The sequence below is a fragment of the Herpailurus yagouaroundi genome, unplaced genomic scaffold (genome assembly GCF_014898765.1).
Source record: "Herpailurus yagouaroundi ecotype Mexico unplaced genomic scaffold, PumYag 159, whole genome shotgun sequence".
Classification (NCBI taxonomy): Eukaryota; Metazoa; Chordata; class Mammalia; order Carnivora; family Felidae; genus Herpailurus; species Herpailurus yagouaroundi.
Window position 1 is genome coordinate 28801387 of NW_024412400.1, and position 17590 is coordinate 28818976.

The 17590-nt window shown below is 36.0% G+C and overlaps 2 protein-coding genes across 2 annotated transcripts in view; one reads left to right on the forward strand and one right to left on the reverse strand.

Annotated features, from left to right (window-relative positions):
• Positions 1–17590, reverse strand: part of ACAD11 (acyl-CoA dehydrogenase family member 11) — a 91542-nt gene that overhangs the window by 37820 nt on the left and 36132 nt on the right. The window contains exons 10-13 of the mRNA XM_040480199.1: positions 13372–13449; positions 12482–12620; positions 8614–8721; positions 7145–7243 (exon numbers count right to left, since the gene is read on the reverse strand). Coding sequence (XP_040336133.1) covers positions 7145–7243; positions 8614–8721; positions 12482–12620; positions 13372–13449 — 424 coding nt within the window. The remainder of the gene's footprint in view (positions 1–7144; positions 7244–8613; positions 8722–12481; positions 12621–13371; positions 13450–17590) is intronic.
• ACKR4 (atypical chemokine receptor 4) lies at positions 1603–6783 on the forward strand. The gene is made up of 2 exons (XM_040480205.1): positions 1603–1931; positions 4885–6783. Exon 2 carries the CDS (start codon positions 4894–4896, stop codon positions 5944–5946), a length of 1053 nt encoding a protein of 350 aa, XP_040336139.1. The 5' UTR covers positions 1603–1931; positions 4885–4893; the 3' UTR covers positions 5947–6783.

Below are 17590 nucleotides of genomic sequence, written 5' to 3' on the forward strand. Positions count from 1 at the left end.
GAGAGAGAGAGAGAGAGAGAGAGAGAGAGAGAGAGAGAGAGAGAAAGAACATGCAGGGGATGGGCAGAGAGAGAGAGAGGGAGACAGAGGATGTAAAGCAGTCTCTATGAGAACAGCAGAGAGCCCAACACGGGACTGGAACTCAGGAACTGTGAGATCATAATCTGAGCTGAAGTCGGACACTTAACCGACTGAACCATCCAGGAGCCCTAAAATATTTTCTTGAGGATTTTTCTTTAAGTTTTGGTGTTTGTTGGCCTCTTAAGTTTTATAGCTTGTTGTGATATATTTCTCATCAAAAACTATTTTTTTTTAATGTTTATTTTTGAGAGAGAGCACAAGCAGGGGAGGGGCAGAGAGAAGGGGACAGAGGATCTGAAGCAGGCTCTGTGCAGAGAGCCGATTCTGAGCTCAAACTCATGAACTGCGAGATCATGATCTGAGCCAAGGTTAGATGCCTGTACAAATGAGCCACCCAGGCGCCCGCATCTCTCATTTTAAATAAATATTTATATTTGTACAAAAACAAAACAAAAAAACAACAAGAGGTAAGAGGAGGAGAAAAACCAGATAGTCTAGACAGGCAGGATAACATTAAGTGCAGTGTCTGTCAGCAAGAGACTAATGATCAGTCGTGGTAAGAAGAGATGCCTCTTTCTGAATAAGTGTGCTAGAGCCTGCTCAGGAGAGCTTATAATTAATGCTCCCCTCTTAGCAACCTTGCCTTCAGTGACTTCACATTGATACCTTAAAATTGGCCAGGGTGGGAGTATTTACACACTGGAAAATGACAAACACCACAAATCCAGGCACTGTGTGTGTGTGTGTGTGTGTGTGTGTGTGTGTGCGCGCGTGCGCGCACGCGCGCATCCCCGAGCTGGTTTAGCTGCATGCAAATGACTTTCTAAAAGAGTGGTGGATTACAAGGAGAAACTGGCAGTACTCTCAGACTTATACTGTGGGAAGATGAAGGAAGATGAAGGCCCAGTGACTTAGAGCCTCTTTTCTGTGAATTAACAAGAGACTTTGATCAACTGCTTGCAGAAAAATTGACATTCCTCTAAAAGGACTTCTGCAGGTGGAGACTGAGCCTACCTAGTCTTGCAGGAGAAAGGAAATAAAGGGAATTATTAATGCAAATGTAAGGAAAGTCAAGCTCAAGTAGACCCCCAAGGGCTTAATCTGCATGCATTTCTTCTCTCATTTTCATTTGTTTGTTAGCATGGGAAAAACAATGTCCCCAGACAAAAGGATTTTGAAGGTTTGTATGCTGGTCTTTGAAGAAAACGGTTACAAGAAGGCAAGAGAGTTTAAAGTCATGGGGAAAGACTTAACTCTGGCGTCAAGGACAAAGAAGAAATATAGCAAAGCTAAGAGTACTTTAATAGTTTAAGTAAAATATTAAATGATGTGGCATAAAAATATTAAGTTCTATAAATGCCTAGTTGTTACTCAGAATTTAGTCTGCAATAATTCAGTCTTCAAAAAGATAACTTTCTGAGGTAAACTCATTTTTCTTTTCTAGACAAAATAACTTTTACAAGTTATTTCTCTAGATGCTACCTATGAGCGCTCATTAGCTGCCTTGACTCTCAGGGTGAATTCTTTCAGTTTGGCGATTGGTTCCTCAGCTGCAGACACATTCTTGTTCCCTTCATCTAAGTGGAAACTTTGAAAGTTATGTAGTTTTTGAAACAAGATGGAATTCTTTCAAGTTTGTATCTTAGGACACTTAAGAACTTGGATTTGACTTCCAGGATGGTTATACAAAAAGTAAAAGATCAAGTGCTCACAAGGTTAAATTTCAGGAAAGCCCTCTTGGATGCAAGACAAAGGCGGGGTGTAAAACGAAAACAAAAGTAGCTTGAGTTAAAGAGGTCATTTGATTTTAGTCTTCACTCAAGACTGCTCCTCTCTGCCCACTGAAACAGGTTGGTTTTTTCTTTTTCTCATTCTAACTTGGATAAGATTGTTTTTTAAAGCCCAAAGACTTTGTATATTTACCTATGTAGAGGGAGTCTTGATGCATAAAAGTCTGAATGTTTATATGTGCAAAAAAGAGCTATTTAAAAGCAGCTATACACTTTAATCTTAAAACTTAAATCTGAAAATAGCAGGATGAAAATATTTTATTTCTGGTATTATTTTAATACCATTACTTGCCTATACAGCTTTGTTAATGAGAAAATGTTTTGCTCTACCTTTTTTTTCTACTGTTTTATAAATGCTATGTTTTTTTTTGTTCTGGTAATAATTATAAAGACATCTAAAATGTATTCCTATATATCTGCCAAAGGATCATGTCTGCAAATAATTTCCAGTCCTTGTTTTACTTACTCATATTTTTAATAAGATTCTTATTTAAAAATATATTTCCTTAATGTCTTGTATTATTTGGGCATGTTATTCCTTATCACCAGGTTCAAGATTTGTGATGAATGAGAAAGAAAGAACAAAGTGCATACTGTGTTAATAATTAACACATAAGAAAATGATGATCAGAATGGTCTTCCAGATTGTAACTTTTCAAATAACCTTAAGGATAAAAATAGTCATTTTATATTGTTAGCACCTGGTTTTTACATAACGAAAGAAGTTCTATGTGGCATATTTCCTTGGGGGGCCTTCTTTGCTTTACTATCCAAAAAGGGTTAGTAAGAATAAGAACATCCTTTTGAAAATGTACAAGTTGGCACACTGTTTTAAAAATAGTAGTTTCATTAATGATTCCATAAGAATGTTAGAGATTCTTCCAAGTATAAAAGCAATCAAAGGGAAACAGAACGGGTAAGGAAGGAGCAAAACAAAACTCAGCACTAAAATAAAAACACCGAAAGTAATTTTTATATACTTTTAAAAACTTGTGAATTCTGTGCAAGCTTATCTTACTTCTATAGGGTGTTAATAACCAATATAGTAAAATAACTAGTGATGAGACAAGAAGATTCCTGGCACATCATCTATCCATTCTAGAGTAATAGCTTTATACCTCTGCTGGTAAAACCTTTAGTTTAACAAATATTTACTGAGCACCTAGTGTGTGCCAGGCACTCTCCAAGGTATTAATTAGAAACATAAACCCAATAAGTCACACTCTTAGGGAACTTAAGCACAGAGGGAAAAGGTAGTCTAGGAAACCCATCTTTTCCATAGGATGGGGTCCATTCTGTAAGAGTGAATGTAGGTACGTATGTAGATATAGCTATTGGATCAGGAAAGTCTTCTGGCAAGGCGAGATCCAGGTTAACTGAGGAGGAAGTGGCCCTTTAAGGGAAGAGCAGGAAAGAGTCTATCAGATAAAGGAACAGAATGAGTAATGATGAAGATATGTGCTGCAGCATGTGTATGCCAGCAAAGTGCTTCAAATGAGTACTATTACTGTCTACACCGTAAGGCACATAGTAGAGAAATGTAGCAGGAACCATGGGTAGGACCACATTAGGGAGGGAGTCTTGGGCATAATGCTAAGGAGCTTGGATTCTATCTTTCAGGTGAAGAAATGTGTCTTTTAGGGGACAGCTAAGCAGAAGAGTGACAGATTGACATTTTAGAGATAGAACTCTGGTGGCAGTAAGAAAAAAAATTTTTTTAATTTATTATTCAGAGAAAATGCATGTGCACATAAGCAGGAGAGGGGTAGAGAAAAAGGGAGGTAGAGAGAGAGAATCCCAAGCAGACTCTGCCTGTCAGTGCGCAGCCTGACACGGCTCGAACTCACGAACGGTAGTATCATAACCTGAGCTGAAATCAAGAGTTGGATGCTTAACTGACGGAGCCAGCCAGGCACCCCAGAAAAATATTTTATTTTTTTGATGTTTAATTTTTTGAACAATGTTCTGTCTTTTTTAATGTTTATTTATTTTTGAGAGAGAGAGACACAGACACAAAGTGTGAGCGGGGGAGGGGCAGAGAGAGAGGGAGACACAGAATCCAAAGCAGACTCCGAAGCAGCTCTGTGCTGACAGCTCAGAGCCCAAGGTGGGGCTCAAACCCATGAATGGTGAGATCATGACCTGAGCCGAAGTCGGACACTCAACTGACTGAGCCACCTGGCTCCCTGAAAATAATTTTATTTTAGATGAACAATTTAATTTACTGACAATATACTGCATAAGAATCACAAAGTTGTATATGTAAAAAATAATAACATTGTTATTCCTTTTGCTGAAATCTAATTTTTCATATGTTAAAAACTACTTTGTGGGTACCTGACTGGCTCAGTTGGTAGAGGATGTGACTCTTGATCTTGGGGTTGTGGGTTCAAGCCCCATATTGGGTGTAGAGATTACTTAAAAAAGGTAAAACCTTAAAAAAAAAACCCAACTATTTTTACATAAAAGTCATTACTTTCATTTAGGGTTTAATGACTAAGAAAATTCCTCAGGGTATTAATTTTATCTTTCATGTTTAAATCCTAGCTCTTACACACAGACTTGTAAAACCAAAGGATGAAAAAATAACCTTGGGGATATATTCCTAAGTGGTTTCCATTAAAAGGTTTCAAATTTCAAAGAGTGGCAGATTCAGTCTCACCTATGTTATGGCAACAATCTATTCTCTAGTTTTTGTTGTTTTTAATATTTATTTATTTTTGAGAGAGAGAGAGAGAGAGAGAGAGAGTGTGTGTGTGTGTGTGTGTGTATGCATAAGTGGGGAGGGACAGAGAGAATCGCAAGCAGGTTCCACAGTCAGCATGGAGCCTGACTCCTGTGCCTGTGAGATCATAACTTGAGCCGAAATCAAGAGTCGGATGCTAACTGATAGAGCCACCCAGGCGCCCCAATAATCTATTCTTGAGTAAAAGAACCAATACATGCTAGATCAAAAATTGTTTCCTTTTAAACAATATTAAAATGAATATTCTGTATTCCTTTTAACATTTAGATTGGAGCCATGGCTTTGGAACACAACCAGTCAACAGATTACTATTATGAGGAAAATGAAGTGAATGGCACTCATGACTATAGTCAGTATGAAGTGATCTGTATAAAAGAAGAAGTCAGAAAATTTGCAAAAGTCTTCCTGCCTGCCTTCTTCACAATAGCTTTCATCATTGGAATTGCAGGCAATTCCATAGTAGTGGCGATTTATGCCTATTACAAGAAACAGAGAACCAAAACAGATGTGTACATCCTGAATTTGGCAGTGGCAGATTTACTCCTTCTATTTACTCTGCCTTTTTGGGCAGTTAATGCAGTTCATGGGTGGGTTTTAGGGAGAATCATGTGCAAAGTCACTTCAGCCTTGTACACTGTCAATTTCGTGTCTGGAATGCAGTTTCTGGCTTGTATCAGCATAGACAGATATTGGGCAGTAACGAAAGCCCCAAGTCAATCAGGAGTGGGGAAACCATGCTGGCTTATCTGTTTCTTTGTCTGGATGGTTGCCATCTTGCTGAGTATACCACAGCTGGTTTTTTATACAGTAAATCACAAGGCTAGGTGCATTCCCATCTTTCCATATCACCTAGGAACATCAGTGAAAGCATCAATTCAAATGTTGGAGATCTGCATTGGATTTGTAATACCCTTTCTTATTATGGGAGTATGCTACTTTGTCACAGCAAGGACACTCATCAGGATGCCCAACATTAAAAAATCTCGACCCCTCAAAGTTCTGCTCACGGTGGTTATAGTTTTCATTGTCACTCAGCTGCCTTATAACATTGTCAGGTTCTGCCAAGTCATAGACATCATCTACTCCCTGATCACTGACTGTGACATGAGCAAACGCATGGATGTTGCCATCCAAATCACAGAGAGCATCGCACTCTTTCACAGCTGCCTCAACCCAGTCCTGTATGTTTTTATGGGAGCATCGTTTAAAAACTACATCATGAAAGTTGCCAAGAAATATGGGTCCTGGAGAAGACAAAGACAAAACGTGGACGAGATTCCTTTTGACTCAGAAGATCCTACAGAGCCAACCAGTACTTTTAGCATTTAAATGTAAAACTGTCTCTTGCTTCGATTCACATGAATGATGCTTCTCCCCAGAGAAAACATCTGCTTTATTCTGAAACTTAAATGTTAAACACTGTGGTGCCAACTTATAACAATCAAAAGGTGGGGGAGGATGGGAGAACGTAGCAGCCAGGAAGAAGAGGAAATGAAATCACAAGTGCACAAAACATGAACTTAACATTAACAATATAGGAAAATAGTATTAACAGATATTAATAATGAAAACACTATGCTATAAATTAGGCCATCTGAAACAGATTAATACCGAGGCTTATATAAAGGAGTATTTATAATTATTTTAAATGATCTCAATTTTAATATAAGAATGACTTCACTGCATAATTTCAGTACTTGAATAACTATACAGCAAAATTTAATCCTTTTTTCCCATTTCATAGTTTGTGATTTCGTAAGACCCCAGACAGAATAACAATTTAACAATAAAAAAATACATAAAAAGCTTTAATGGCCCTTTTAATACATCCCTGGTAAATTTTTTTCTTTTTTTTTCTTTTTCTTTTTCTTTTTATCCCTGCTAAATTTCTGAACACGTAATTTGCTTCCATGTCAACTTTCTTTAATAATAACTTGGTTATCTTATTAGATTTACATGTATACTCTAGAAGAAATCTTTACATAATCATATTTACCCAGGTTCCAATTTTATGACTTCCTAAAGGACTCATCCATTTATGTGAGTCTATTACCGAGGGTTAAGAATACATTTTCTCATGTATAGATTCTTATTTTTTTGCTTAAGCACTTGTATTTTTAAGCAATGAAGAAACGTGACACAATAAATGATTTCTAATAACATGTACATCTTATCTCTTTAAATACAATTATTTATAAATTATATTTCATTTAATATATCCCTATTAAAATTTAATTTTGATAAAAATTACCATGATCACAAATAGTGTGCGCGGATATGAATTTTCTCTCATAAACCTTAAAAAATTGTGAATTGTAAAACTGAAAAAAAGACATGTTTTTTGCTCTTAAATATCACCGAATCAAGATATGTCATTTTAAAATTACTTTTCTTTTTAGCAAATATTTCTAAATTTCAATATGCTTTTAAAGGCAGAATGTAAGGAACTATGATCACAAAACTAATAACTATGTATCACGTTATTCTAGCACAGCACCTTGCACAAAGGATGGATCTGAATACTCACCACTGCTCCACCATTTCTTGCCATTAATTACATAGCTATCTCCGTCTTGTTGGATGCTACATTCAATATTTGTGGCATCACTTGAAGCTACATTGGGCTCTATAAATAAGCAAAGGTTGAATTTATGGGCAGGCAGACATCATCTACTTACAAAAGAGACTTTGAATAAGGAAATGTGAACTCTTTGAGGATAGAGGCATGTTCCTTCCCTTCCCCCCATCCCACCCTGGACCTCCCATAACCTACACATAGCAGGTATTCAAAAAGTGTACATTGGAAGAATGAATTTCGAACACTGGGATCAGCAATCTGAATTGTGTTCTTGGCTCCCTCACTGGTACATGATTTGAGATAACTCATGGAATCCGTTCTCCAAACATCAAAACTAGATTAAAATGTTGTTCTTTATTTCCCACAGTGGAAATGTACTAAATACTTACAAGTCAGATTTCCATATAATTTACTATGTTAGACAATTTCTAACTATGCCTTGAGAATTCCATCTCACCAATTTATTCTGCATGTTCAACACAATGTCTTCAGAAAGTTTTTCATGGGACACCCTTACACAACTGCTTTATCATATGGCATTTCAGAATGTAAAGGCTAGCCCTCAATCATAGTAATGTGCACTTGTTAATATCCTGCTTTTTAAAATGGGTCCTTCAGATATTTTGTGTATTCTATTTCTAAAACTAGAGACCCAGTTCCTTTAGACGGAGCGGTGTACTTGCTCTGTAACCTCCAATTAGTGCTTTGTAGAAAACACATCATACTATAGGTGTTCAATAAATGCCTCTTACTGATTTTAAATGAAGATCAGTTTTGCTATTATAAACATATGCAATATTATAGAAGAGTTTAAAATCTGGCCAGAATTATGGCCAGATGACCTATAGTTTAATTCTAAACTCAACTATAGAATGACTTTTTCCTTTGAAGAATTCGTTATTGCTGTTTCCTATGTACAAATGGTACCAAACCCTTTTTCATTAACATGCCCCTAATTTTACTTCCCTAATGAACATAATTTGAACAATGTGACTAGCATTGGTGAATGTTCTGTTTTTCTAGGTTTATGGCAGGGTTAAATATTTTGTATCAACATAAAATTATCACAAATATGAGTATTTCATCATAAAGGCAAAAAAGATATTAAATATCCAGAGATAACAATTTTTGAAATGCTAGTCAAAAGATTATGAAGTTAGGTTTGCTCTGCGCTAAATGGCTAAAGTAGACAGCCAGAAAACATCAGCTGTGGTATCCTCCCAAATGGGAGGGCAATTTTATTCTGCACATTTAAAAATCCCAAAATTTGAAACTGCACTCAAAACAATCATATTTACATTTCTAGCCATGGGTGAATTTGCCTGAAACACAGAGGCACCTCCCTCCTTTCTTTAGCTCATCCATAATAGCTCCAGGATAACTCTCTGCACAAGGGAAGAACCGTGATTTGCTTTTACCTGTCATACAGAAGCAGGATGTAATGTTTCCTTGAAGAAGAGGCTCAAGCCACTGCTGCTTCTGCTTTTCACTTCCATATAGGTGGAGCACCTCCATGTTCCCTGTGTCTGTACATAAGAAAAAACATTTCTTTTACATTTAAAAATTTATCAATACGAAATCCAAACTTATGTTGACAATATACACATGTACCTTTTAAGTATTTGCTAACAAAAATATTTTGAAACAGGAAATGTAAATATAATTTATAATGAAGATATTCCATAAATAGTTATTATAAGTATATGGCATTTGGTGCACATTTATTCAACTTGTGAATTACACACACTTGTCTGCTTCATCTCAATAAGCATGGCTCTAATGAAGGCTGACTCAATTAGGACTAAGGGAAACAATTTACTGGCTTAATCTTTCCCGGCTCTCTTGCAAATATGCTCTGCTAGGGGTGATGGCTCCTGGAAAACAATTATCATTACATGTTCTATTGAGAATCCAGCACTGAGACTCCTGTTCCTCAAGCATACACTGTGCTTTCTAACTTTCATACATTTGCTTGTGCCAAGCCTTCTCTCAAGTACAAATCTACCCATCATTCCTAAGTAAATTCCTGCTTCTGAGCCACTTGCATTGTGAAGAATCTCTGATTACCCAGTCAGAAATATCTCCTTCCTCTGAACTCACAGAGTAATTGTCTCTAACTCTACCAATGCTCTTACTTCTGTGTGCCCCCTACCATCTAGAAAAGTACCAGGTCGAATCTCGAGAATGCTAAACACAGAATCCCTGATAGAAAGTGACGGCAGATAACTTCAAAGACCCTTTCCAACACATCAGAGGGTGTTGTTCAGTGACTGATACGCTAGTATCATTCTCATATAAGAAAAAGAATACTTCATGTCTGCTATGGAGCAAAATGCTCTAGAGGCTTTCCTCTGATATTCACTCCTATCAAACTTCAAAAAATGTTACCTGAAACTCTTCCTTTGAAAACTGATTACTCAAAATTTTGAGGAAGCATTTTTCAATATCACCTCTTAAAATGACATTACAGATAGTCACTGAAATGCCTATGAAAACTGAGTTAAATCCATGTTAAGTCTCTTAAAATATGTTTGCACTCTGGTTAGACACTACTAACAGAGCCAAAGTTATAGTAAAATGCACAAAATTTGTATAGATGAACAAATTCTTAAAATTTGTTAAAGCTTAAAAGCTTTTTGAATGAGGGAAAAAATGAGTCCTCAGTTATAATTAATGAAACTCATCATTTTCTTTGCTTATTTTAAATTGTTTCTTGTTATAGTTCAAATGAAGTAAATACTGAATTAGATCTTTCCAAAAATTATCAGTTTATTCTGAGAAGCTGGCAAAACAAAGTTATATTTTACAGGATGGGAAAAAGCCTAGATAAATTATTTCTACAAAAAAATCACCAGCCCCAAAATCAGCCCAAAGGCCCCCAACTTTTCTAGTAAGAGCTTTAGAATTAAAAATTGCTATTTTCAGGGGCACCTGGGGTGCTCAGTCGGTTAATCGTCCAACTCTTGATTTCGGCTCGGGTCATGATCTCATAGTTTGTGAGTTCAAGCTCCATGTGGGGCTCTGCACTGATGGCACAGAGCCTGCTTGGGATTCTCTCTCTTTCCCTCTCTCTGCACCTCCCCCGCTGGTGCTCTTTCTATCTCAAAATAAATCAATAAACATTTCTAAAAAATTCCTATTTTCAATATCCCAATATATAATACTGTATGACTTAATGAAGGGCAAAAAAACGAAAGACAAATTGGAAAGCTACATATGGTTCCCATAAGGTTTTAGAACTATTTGAGAAGCTTGAGTAGAAATTTATCTTTTATACTTAAGAAAACTCCCAAAGTATTTAATTGACATCAGTCACATTCCCTTCTTCATCTGCTCTGGAAATGCTCCAAAACCCAATCCCCAAGGGCTTCATGAAGATAGCTCCACCACAAACGGTAAACGCCTAGTGTTCTATTTACAGTTTTACACATCTTTGTTTGCTAAGGAGAGTTGCTGATCAAACTTTGGTCAAAGAAAATGTATTTTCCTGGCCAATTTAAAAATTTCAGCAGAACGGTGATGTCATTTAGATAATACAACTAATAGACTCATGAAACTTTAATGCTAGAAATTTTAATGCTAGAAAAAAAGACCTTCCAGTGAAAAGTGAGTTCACGGGTCAAATGAAGAAATAGTGGCAGAGCAGTGTCTACAGAGGAAGTCTTCTGTGGCATTATTTTTCATATTATGACCCATTAGTAGGTCATGAAATAAATTTAATGGAATATGGCTAACATTCTTTAAAAAATGAAATAGATCAAAATAGAATACATTAGATTAGACTCAGTGGAAAATATCTGAATATGTTGCATGCAATAAGGGAAACTATTATTTCACGAAACTCTTTTGCAGTTTTCCCCCCGCCCCCCGCCTTGTACAATCCATCCATCCACGAATATACACATAAAACTACATAGGCTACATACTGGGTCACAATATGAAATATATTTCTTACTATGAGTAGCAATAAAAAAAGTTCTAAATAAAAGACTACCAGTAATCCTTCCATGAAATTATGCCCCCTTTGTAGCATAACATAATAGCTTCACACAAATGAGATGAAATCTTTAGAAATTCTAGAATAGATTTCTTGATTTTTACAACAGCCTCATTATTAGATTAAAATGTAGTACAGCAGTAATTTGATAAACTGGTGTTTTGAAGAGGATTTCCTTCCACTTACCACGTCAGGGATAAGTTCAACCATCATCAGAAGTCCATGAACTATCTTAATAGTTGGAAATAAATGAGAGTTAAAGTCCAGGGTGCAAACACTGTGCTATGCAACCATATTGTGTTTTCTCTCAGACATCCAATATTCTTCTTTTTGGCAGTTCCATCCTTCATTAACCCCCCCTTTTTTTTTTTTCCAACGTTTATTTATTTTTGGGACAGAGAGAGACAGAGCATGAACGGGGGAGGGGCAGAGAAAGAGGGAGACACAGAATCGGAAACAGGCTCCAGGCTCTGAGCCACCAGTCCAGAGCCCGACGCGGGGCTGGAACTCACGGAGCGCGAGATCGTGACCTGGCTGAAGTCGGAGGCTTAACCGACTGCGTCACCCAGGCGCCCCCCTTCATTAACCCTTTTTGAGAGAGCTTTAGCACTAGGGCCATACAATATGCACAATAGGCAGTATCAAGGTCTAACTTGTGCAGTGACAACATAGGATATCATATGGAGAGAGAGAATCCCAAGCAGGCTCCGCACTGTCAGCTCAGACCCTGACAGGGCTCGATCCCATAAACCGTGAAACCATGACCTGAACCAAAATCAAGAGTTGGATGCCTAACTGACTGAGCCACCAAGTGCCCCTATATTTATTATTTATTTCTGTTTCCCTCCATTAGGATATCAGCTCCATGAGGGCAGGAATTTTTGTGTATTTTTTTCCTTGATATATCCCAAGGATCTAGAACACTAAATAATTAGTGAATAGATGGAGAGACAGGCTAACCAAAAGAGTTAGAACTCTCTAGCCATTCCAACTAGCCATAGAAATATCCAAAACCCAATCATGAAACTGCAATCCTTATAATGCAATCCTTTGGTGGTGATCTCTATTCACTAATACTCTTAATGTAATGATATTTAACCAAAGAATAATCCAATGAGGACACTGGATCCATTTTTTAATATTTAAATCAAAGTAAGTGAAAAGTAAAACTACAGACAAGTTTATAAATCCATGATTTTGTGTAGAAAAACTTCCTGTCATAAAATAGACAAATTTCAAACACTCCTTAAAATATCTGAGAAAGTTTTGTTTTTAAATAATGCAGTAACCTGGTGCTTGGCAGTTAAAGACATCTGGAGCAAAAAAGCATTTTCCTGTTTCTTCAGCAATCAAAGCATAGTCCACCTGGCTGAGACCGCTTACAGCTGGCAAAAACAAGTTCCAGAGGCCTTCTGCTTTGGCCATTTCCTGTCAAGGTGATGAATACGCCAGTGTGATCATAATTTACCATGAACTAAAATAGTTTATTTTTAAAAGATATTGTTATTTATACTTTTTGCAATATAAAAACACCTATGAAATTATTTATTTCATTTATCCTACAGTGTGTGAAACCAAATAGTTATTAATTCATTATAAAACAACAATCAAAAGGCATTAAAGAAATGCCTTTTCCTCCAAGTTTCCCTAGATTTGGCTGAAAAACTAAATTTGCTTTCTTGGGTACTTCTTACTGATTCACAGAATTATGATTATAGAATCTTACAGAATTCTTACAGAATCTCCCACATTTGAGCATAATTATGCCACACATACTATTTTGCACAGTTCAGTTTCTTACATGTGTGGTGGTTAAGATTTAAAAACATCAAATTTAGATTGAGCCCAGGTGGGACAAATGTCTTGCTTGGACTTCTGTCTCAATTGAGTGACAGATGGTAGTGAGTGGTGTTGATCATATTTTTTCTTTGAACAGCTCTAAGAGGCTGTCTCTGTCTTCATCACATACCATACACAAAACACTATGTAGCCTAATTTGCATACTACATATTCTATATTTTCTTTTTAAAAAGTTATTGATGTATTTATTCACTACATACAGAACAACAGCAAATAACAAACTGAGGTCTCAAAAAACAAACGAAAAACACCTGCATTAAAAAAAAAACAAAACCTGTATATAAATTTTCCATTATTAAAGGTTTTCTTATTTTCTTACCTTGAGTTTATCAATCACTAAAGGTTTTTTCCATCTGTCCACTGAATTTTCATTTTGAACATAGAACTCAATTACCTCCTTAAAGTAATAACAACAAAAAAGTACATTAGCTAAAGTTAATACAAAGTAAATAATGCCATAAGCTGCTAATACCCAAAGTAAACATATTTAGATGAAGAGGTTTTTTTTTTTAGTTTTTTTTATTTTTATTTATTTTTTTTTTAATTTTTTTTTTCAACGTTTTATTTATTTTTGGGACAGAGAGAGACAGAGCATGAACGGGGGAGGGGCATAGAGAGAGGGAGACACAGAATCGGAAACAGGCTCCAGGCTCTGAGCCATCAGCCCAGAGCCTGACGCGGGGCTCGAACTCACGGACCGCGAGATCGTGACCTGGCTGAAGTCGGACGCTGAACCGACTGCGCCACCTAGGCGCCCCTAGATGAAGAGGTTTTTAAAGCTGCTATTTGATCAGTAATATTTCTTTCTGAAGCCAGATATAGGAGTATAAAAAAATTCTAGAGGTCTGCTGCTCACAAAATTATGCTGCCTCAATATTAGATGACAGCCTTACAAAATCTTGTACTAAGATTTGAATGTTCCAATTTTAGCAACACAGCACACTGGATGGTCACAAGAACCCCTCTTAAAGCAGAACAACTAAAAATGCCAGAGAAAATATTTAAAATAATTTTAAAAATACATGTAGTAATGAATAGCTATGTCAGAAGAAAAATAAGGAAATTTCTCAAAGGTCAGAAATAAAGAAGCCTGAGTTTTCAAGTGTTGCTAAAGTACTTGTTTCAAGCCACCATTAGCAAAAATTAGCCAAACCAATTTTTTAACAGACTCACATTTTTTAACTATTTTAACCAATAGTTTAACAGACTCACACTCTCCAAAGACTACAAACTAATGATCAGATACAAAATATAAAGTATTTGTGTCCAATAGATTTCAAGAATAAACGAGAATTAAAAGTATGACAAGGGTTATCAGAATAAGCCAAATTTGAAAAAGAACCAAAAAAAAAAAAAAAAAAAAGAAAAGAAAAGAACCAAATGCAACTTGAAAAACCATGGTAATTAAAAATTCAATGGCGTTGTTCTCAAACACCACTGGTATCAGAATCACTTGGGGCACTTGGTGAAAAGACAAGAATCCATGACCTATTTTACTTCAATGAGCCTAGGGCTTCTGTATTCTTTACTATCTTTGGCAATTCTGACACTCTCCAACTTTTGAGAGAACCACTGTTCTATGGATGGTTGAAAAGTAGATTAGATATAGCAGAAAAAAAATTTGGAAGAAAAAGCATGAAGAAATTACTCCTTTCTATGAATGAGGCACAGAAATTCAATAGAAGGAAAATATGAATGATTAAGAGGTATGATGCAAATAGAGAAATGTTCTCACATCAGTCTAACTAGGGCCCAAGATCAAGAGTATAACAAAAGGGGATACTGGAAAAATTTACTTCTGAGTTTTTAGAACTGATGAAAGATACCAATCTTCAAATTCAGAAAACAAAGTAAAGCCAAAGCACAAACTATACAACACCAAAGAAAAATAAAAGCTCTTAAGAGGAGAAAGAGGAGGGGAGGACAGATCACTGATAAACAAGTAAGACTGAGAACTGATTTCCCAGAGCAACAAATGAAGCCAGAAATCAGTGGGACAAGGCCTTCATTTGCTGAGAGAAAGTAACTGTCAACCTAGAATTCTATATCCAATAAAACAATCTTTCAAGAATTAGGACAAAATAAAGGCATTAGAAATAAAGAAACAGAGAGACAGAGAGACAAGGAACCTGAATCATTAGTTCCCTCTCCTGAGCAAAAAAAAAGAAAAAAAGGAATAAAAAGAACTATCAAATAAAAGGTTACTAGCAGATTCTCATTAAAGAAAGTTGATCGTTAAAGAAACATCTGAGTTGCAAGAAGAAACAGTAAATAAAGTGATAAATATATGGGTAAATCTAAATTAAAAGCTAGCTATGTATGGGGCACCTGCGTGGCTCAGTTGGTTAAGTGTGCTACTCTTGGTCTTGGCTCAGGTCATGGTCTCACAGTTTCATGGGTTCAAGCCCACGTCAGGCTCTGTGCTGATGGTGCTGCAGATCCTGCTTGGGATTCTCTCTCCCTCTCCCTCTGCCCCTCCCCGACTCATGCTGTCTCTGTCTCTCTCAAAATAAATAAGTAAACTTTAAAAAAGTTTTAAAAAACTAGCTACATAAAACAGTAACAATAATCTCTAATTTGTGCAACTAAAAGAATCAAGATGAACTAAAATACGGTCTATGATGGCATTCTCCAATATTTGCTATTATTCATCTCTGTACTTATTTTTTTTACACTTAGGCTAGTACAATTACTAGATTAAAGGCTATGAATATTGTCACAAGTCCACATTACAAAATCATTTTCTAAAATTGTTCTATCACTTTACAGTCATATAATATTCAGAAATGGTTTTTTTTAAATTTTTTTTAACATTTATTTATTTTTGAGACAGGGAGAGACAGAGCGTGAAAGGGGGAGGGTCAGAGAGAGGGGAAGACACAGAATCTGAAACAGGTTCCAGGCTCTGAGCTGTCAGCACAGAGCCCAACGTGGGGCTCGAACTCACGGACTGCAAGATCATGACCTGAGCCGAAGTCAGACGCTTAACTGACTGAGCCACCCAGGCGCCCCCAGAAATGTTCTTTTTATTAAAGCATGGCAGTCCAGGGTACTGATGTATTTAGTGAAAACTTCAAGAAGACAAAGGACAGCTTTTTCAAAGCCAATAGGATAAACAGCATTTGTCATTTGTGTCAGGAAGTCAGTTAAATTGGAGATTTCCTGTTTAGGGTTGTTTATTATTTCCATCCCTCGTATTGCCGTGGAAATAGTCAATGTTACTGTGTTTGATAAGAAATATATTATGCAATACATTTACAAATTCCTCATCTCTGACTACAGTTTGTGATAAGTTATGATACTACAGTTTATGATACTACAGTTCTGAGAAGTTAAAATATGCCAATGTTTATAAAATTATTTAAAAACTTGTATGATTTAAAAATTCCTATTCTACAGTCTATCCATTCAAGAGATCTGCAAAATCTATTTGTGGTATGGCAGGAGTCAGAATTAAAATATCTCATCAGAATGAAGTTCTCTTTAGTTCTTAGAGTATGAAAAACAGAAGGAAGCAGAAAATAAGTTTGGTGCCTGATAAATTCTCCCCGAATAACACCTTTAACAGCTAACTTCCTCATTCACTGATTGAGATGCGGCTTTGAAGTATGTTGGTTCAGAATCTTAAATCTGAGCCTACAAATAATTTTCCATATAATATGTTTTTCACTTTAAACTTAAGTCTATTAGAAAGAAGCAACAATAGTTCTTTACCAGTACATTATTACACTGAGTAGGAAAATATGGCTAATGTTATCATTACGTTAAAAGTGTGTTCTCAAGAACATGTTGCTAGTTCCTGTTTTACCTGCTATTTTTTAGGACTCCTTATCCATATTAATTAGGAAGAACTGCCTTTTAACATTTTCATAAGTAATGGGTTCTTATGTTCTCACTTTAAGATATCCAAGGAATTTCCATGGTCATTTGAATAGTTTAAATGAAGCTTATTTTTTCCCCATTATAAAAATTTGGAAAAATATGTAAAAGCATTATGAAAAATTCATTAAGAGTCTTACTAAAGATGTGTATTGCTAAAAAAACTGGTGCATTATGTGACATAATCTTGCTTTCTAGACATTTTTTTTCTAGATATGATTTTTAATTTTTACAAACTTAGTTATAATAATATTGGATAGAATTTTATAGACTTTTCTCCCTCCCATTTTGAGAAAGCTAATTACTTTTCTCCAGATATCATTTCAAATGTCAATGTTCACAGACAGGGATTAGTATTGTTCAGAATCATTCTACAGGATAAAACATTTTTACAGATGTCGGTTTAAGATTTTTTTTTCAAAGATTTTATTTTCAAGCAATCTCTACACCCAACATGGGACTCAAACCCACAACTCTGAAATCAAGAGTCACATTCTCCACTGACTGTGCCAACCAGGCATCCCAGTTTAAGATTTTTATTTTTTTTTATTAAAAAAAATTTTTTTTCAGCGTTTATTTATTTTTGGGACAGAGAGAGACAGAGCATGAACGGGGGAGGGGCAGAGAGAGAGGGAGACACAGAATCGGAAACAGGCTCC

Coding starts and splice junctions, on each gene's coding strand:
- ACKR4 (XM_040480205.1), top strand. CDS start 4,894: ATGGCTTTGGAACACAACCAGTCAACAGATTACTATTATGAGGAAAAT.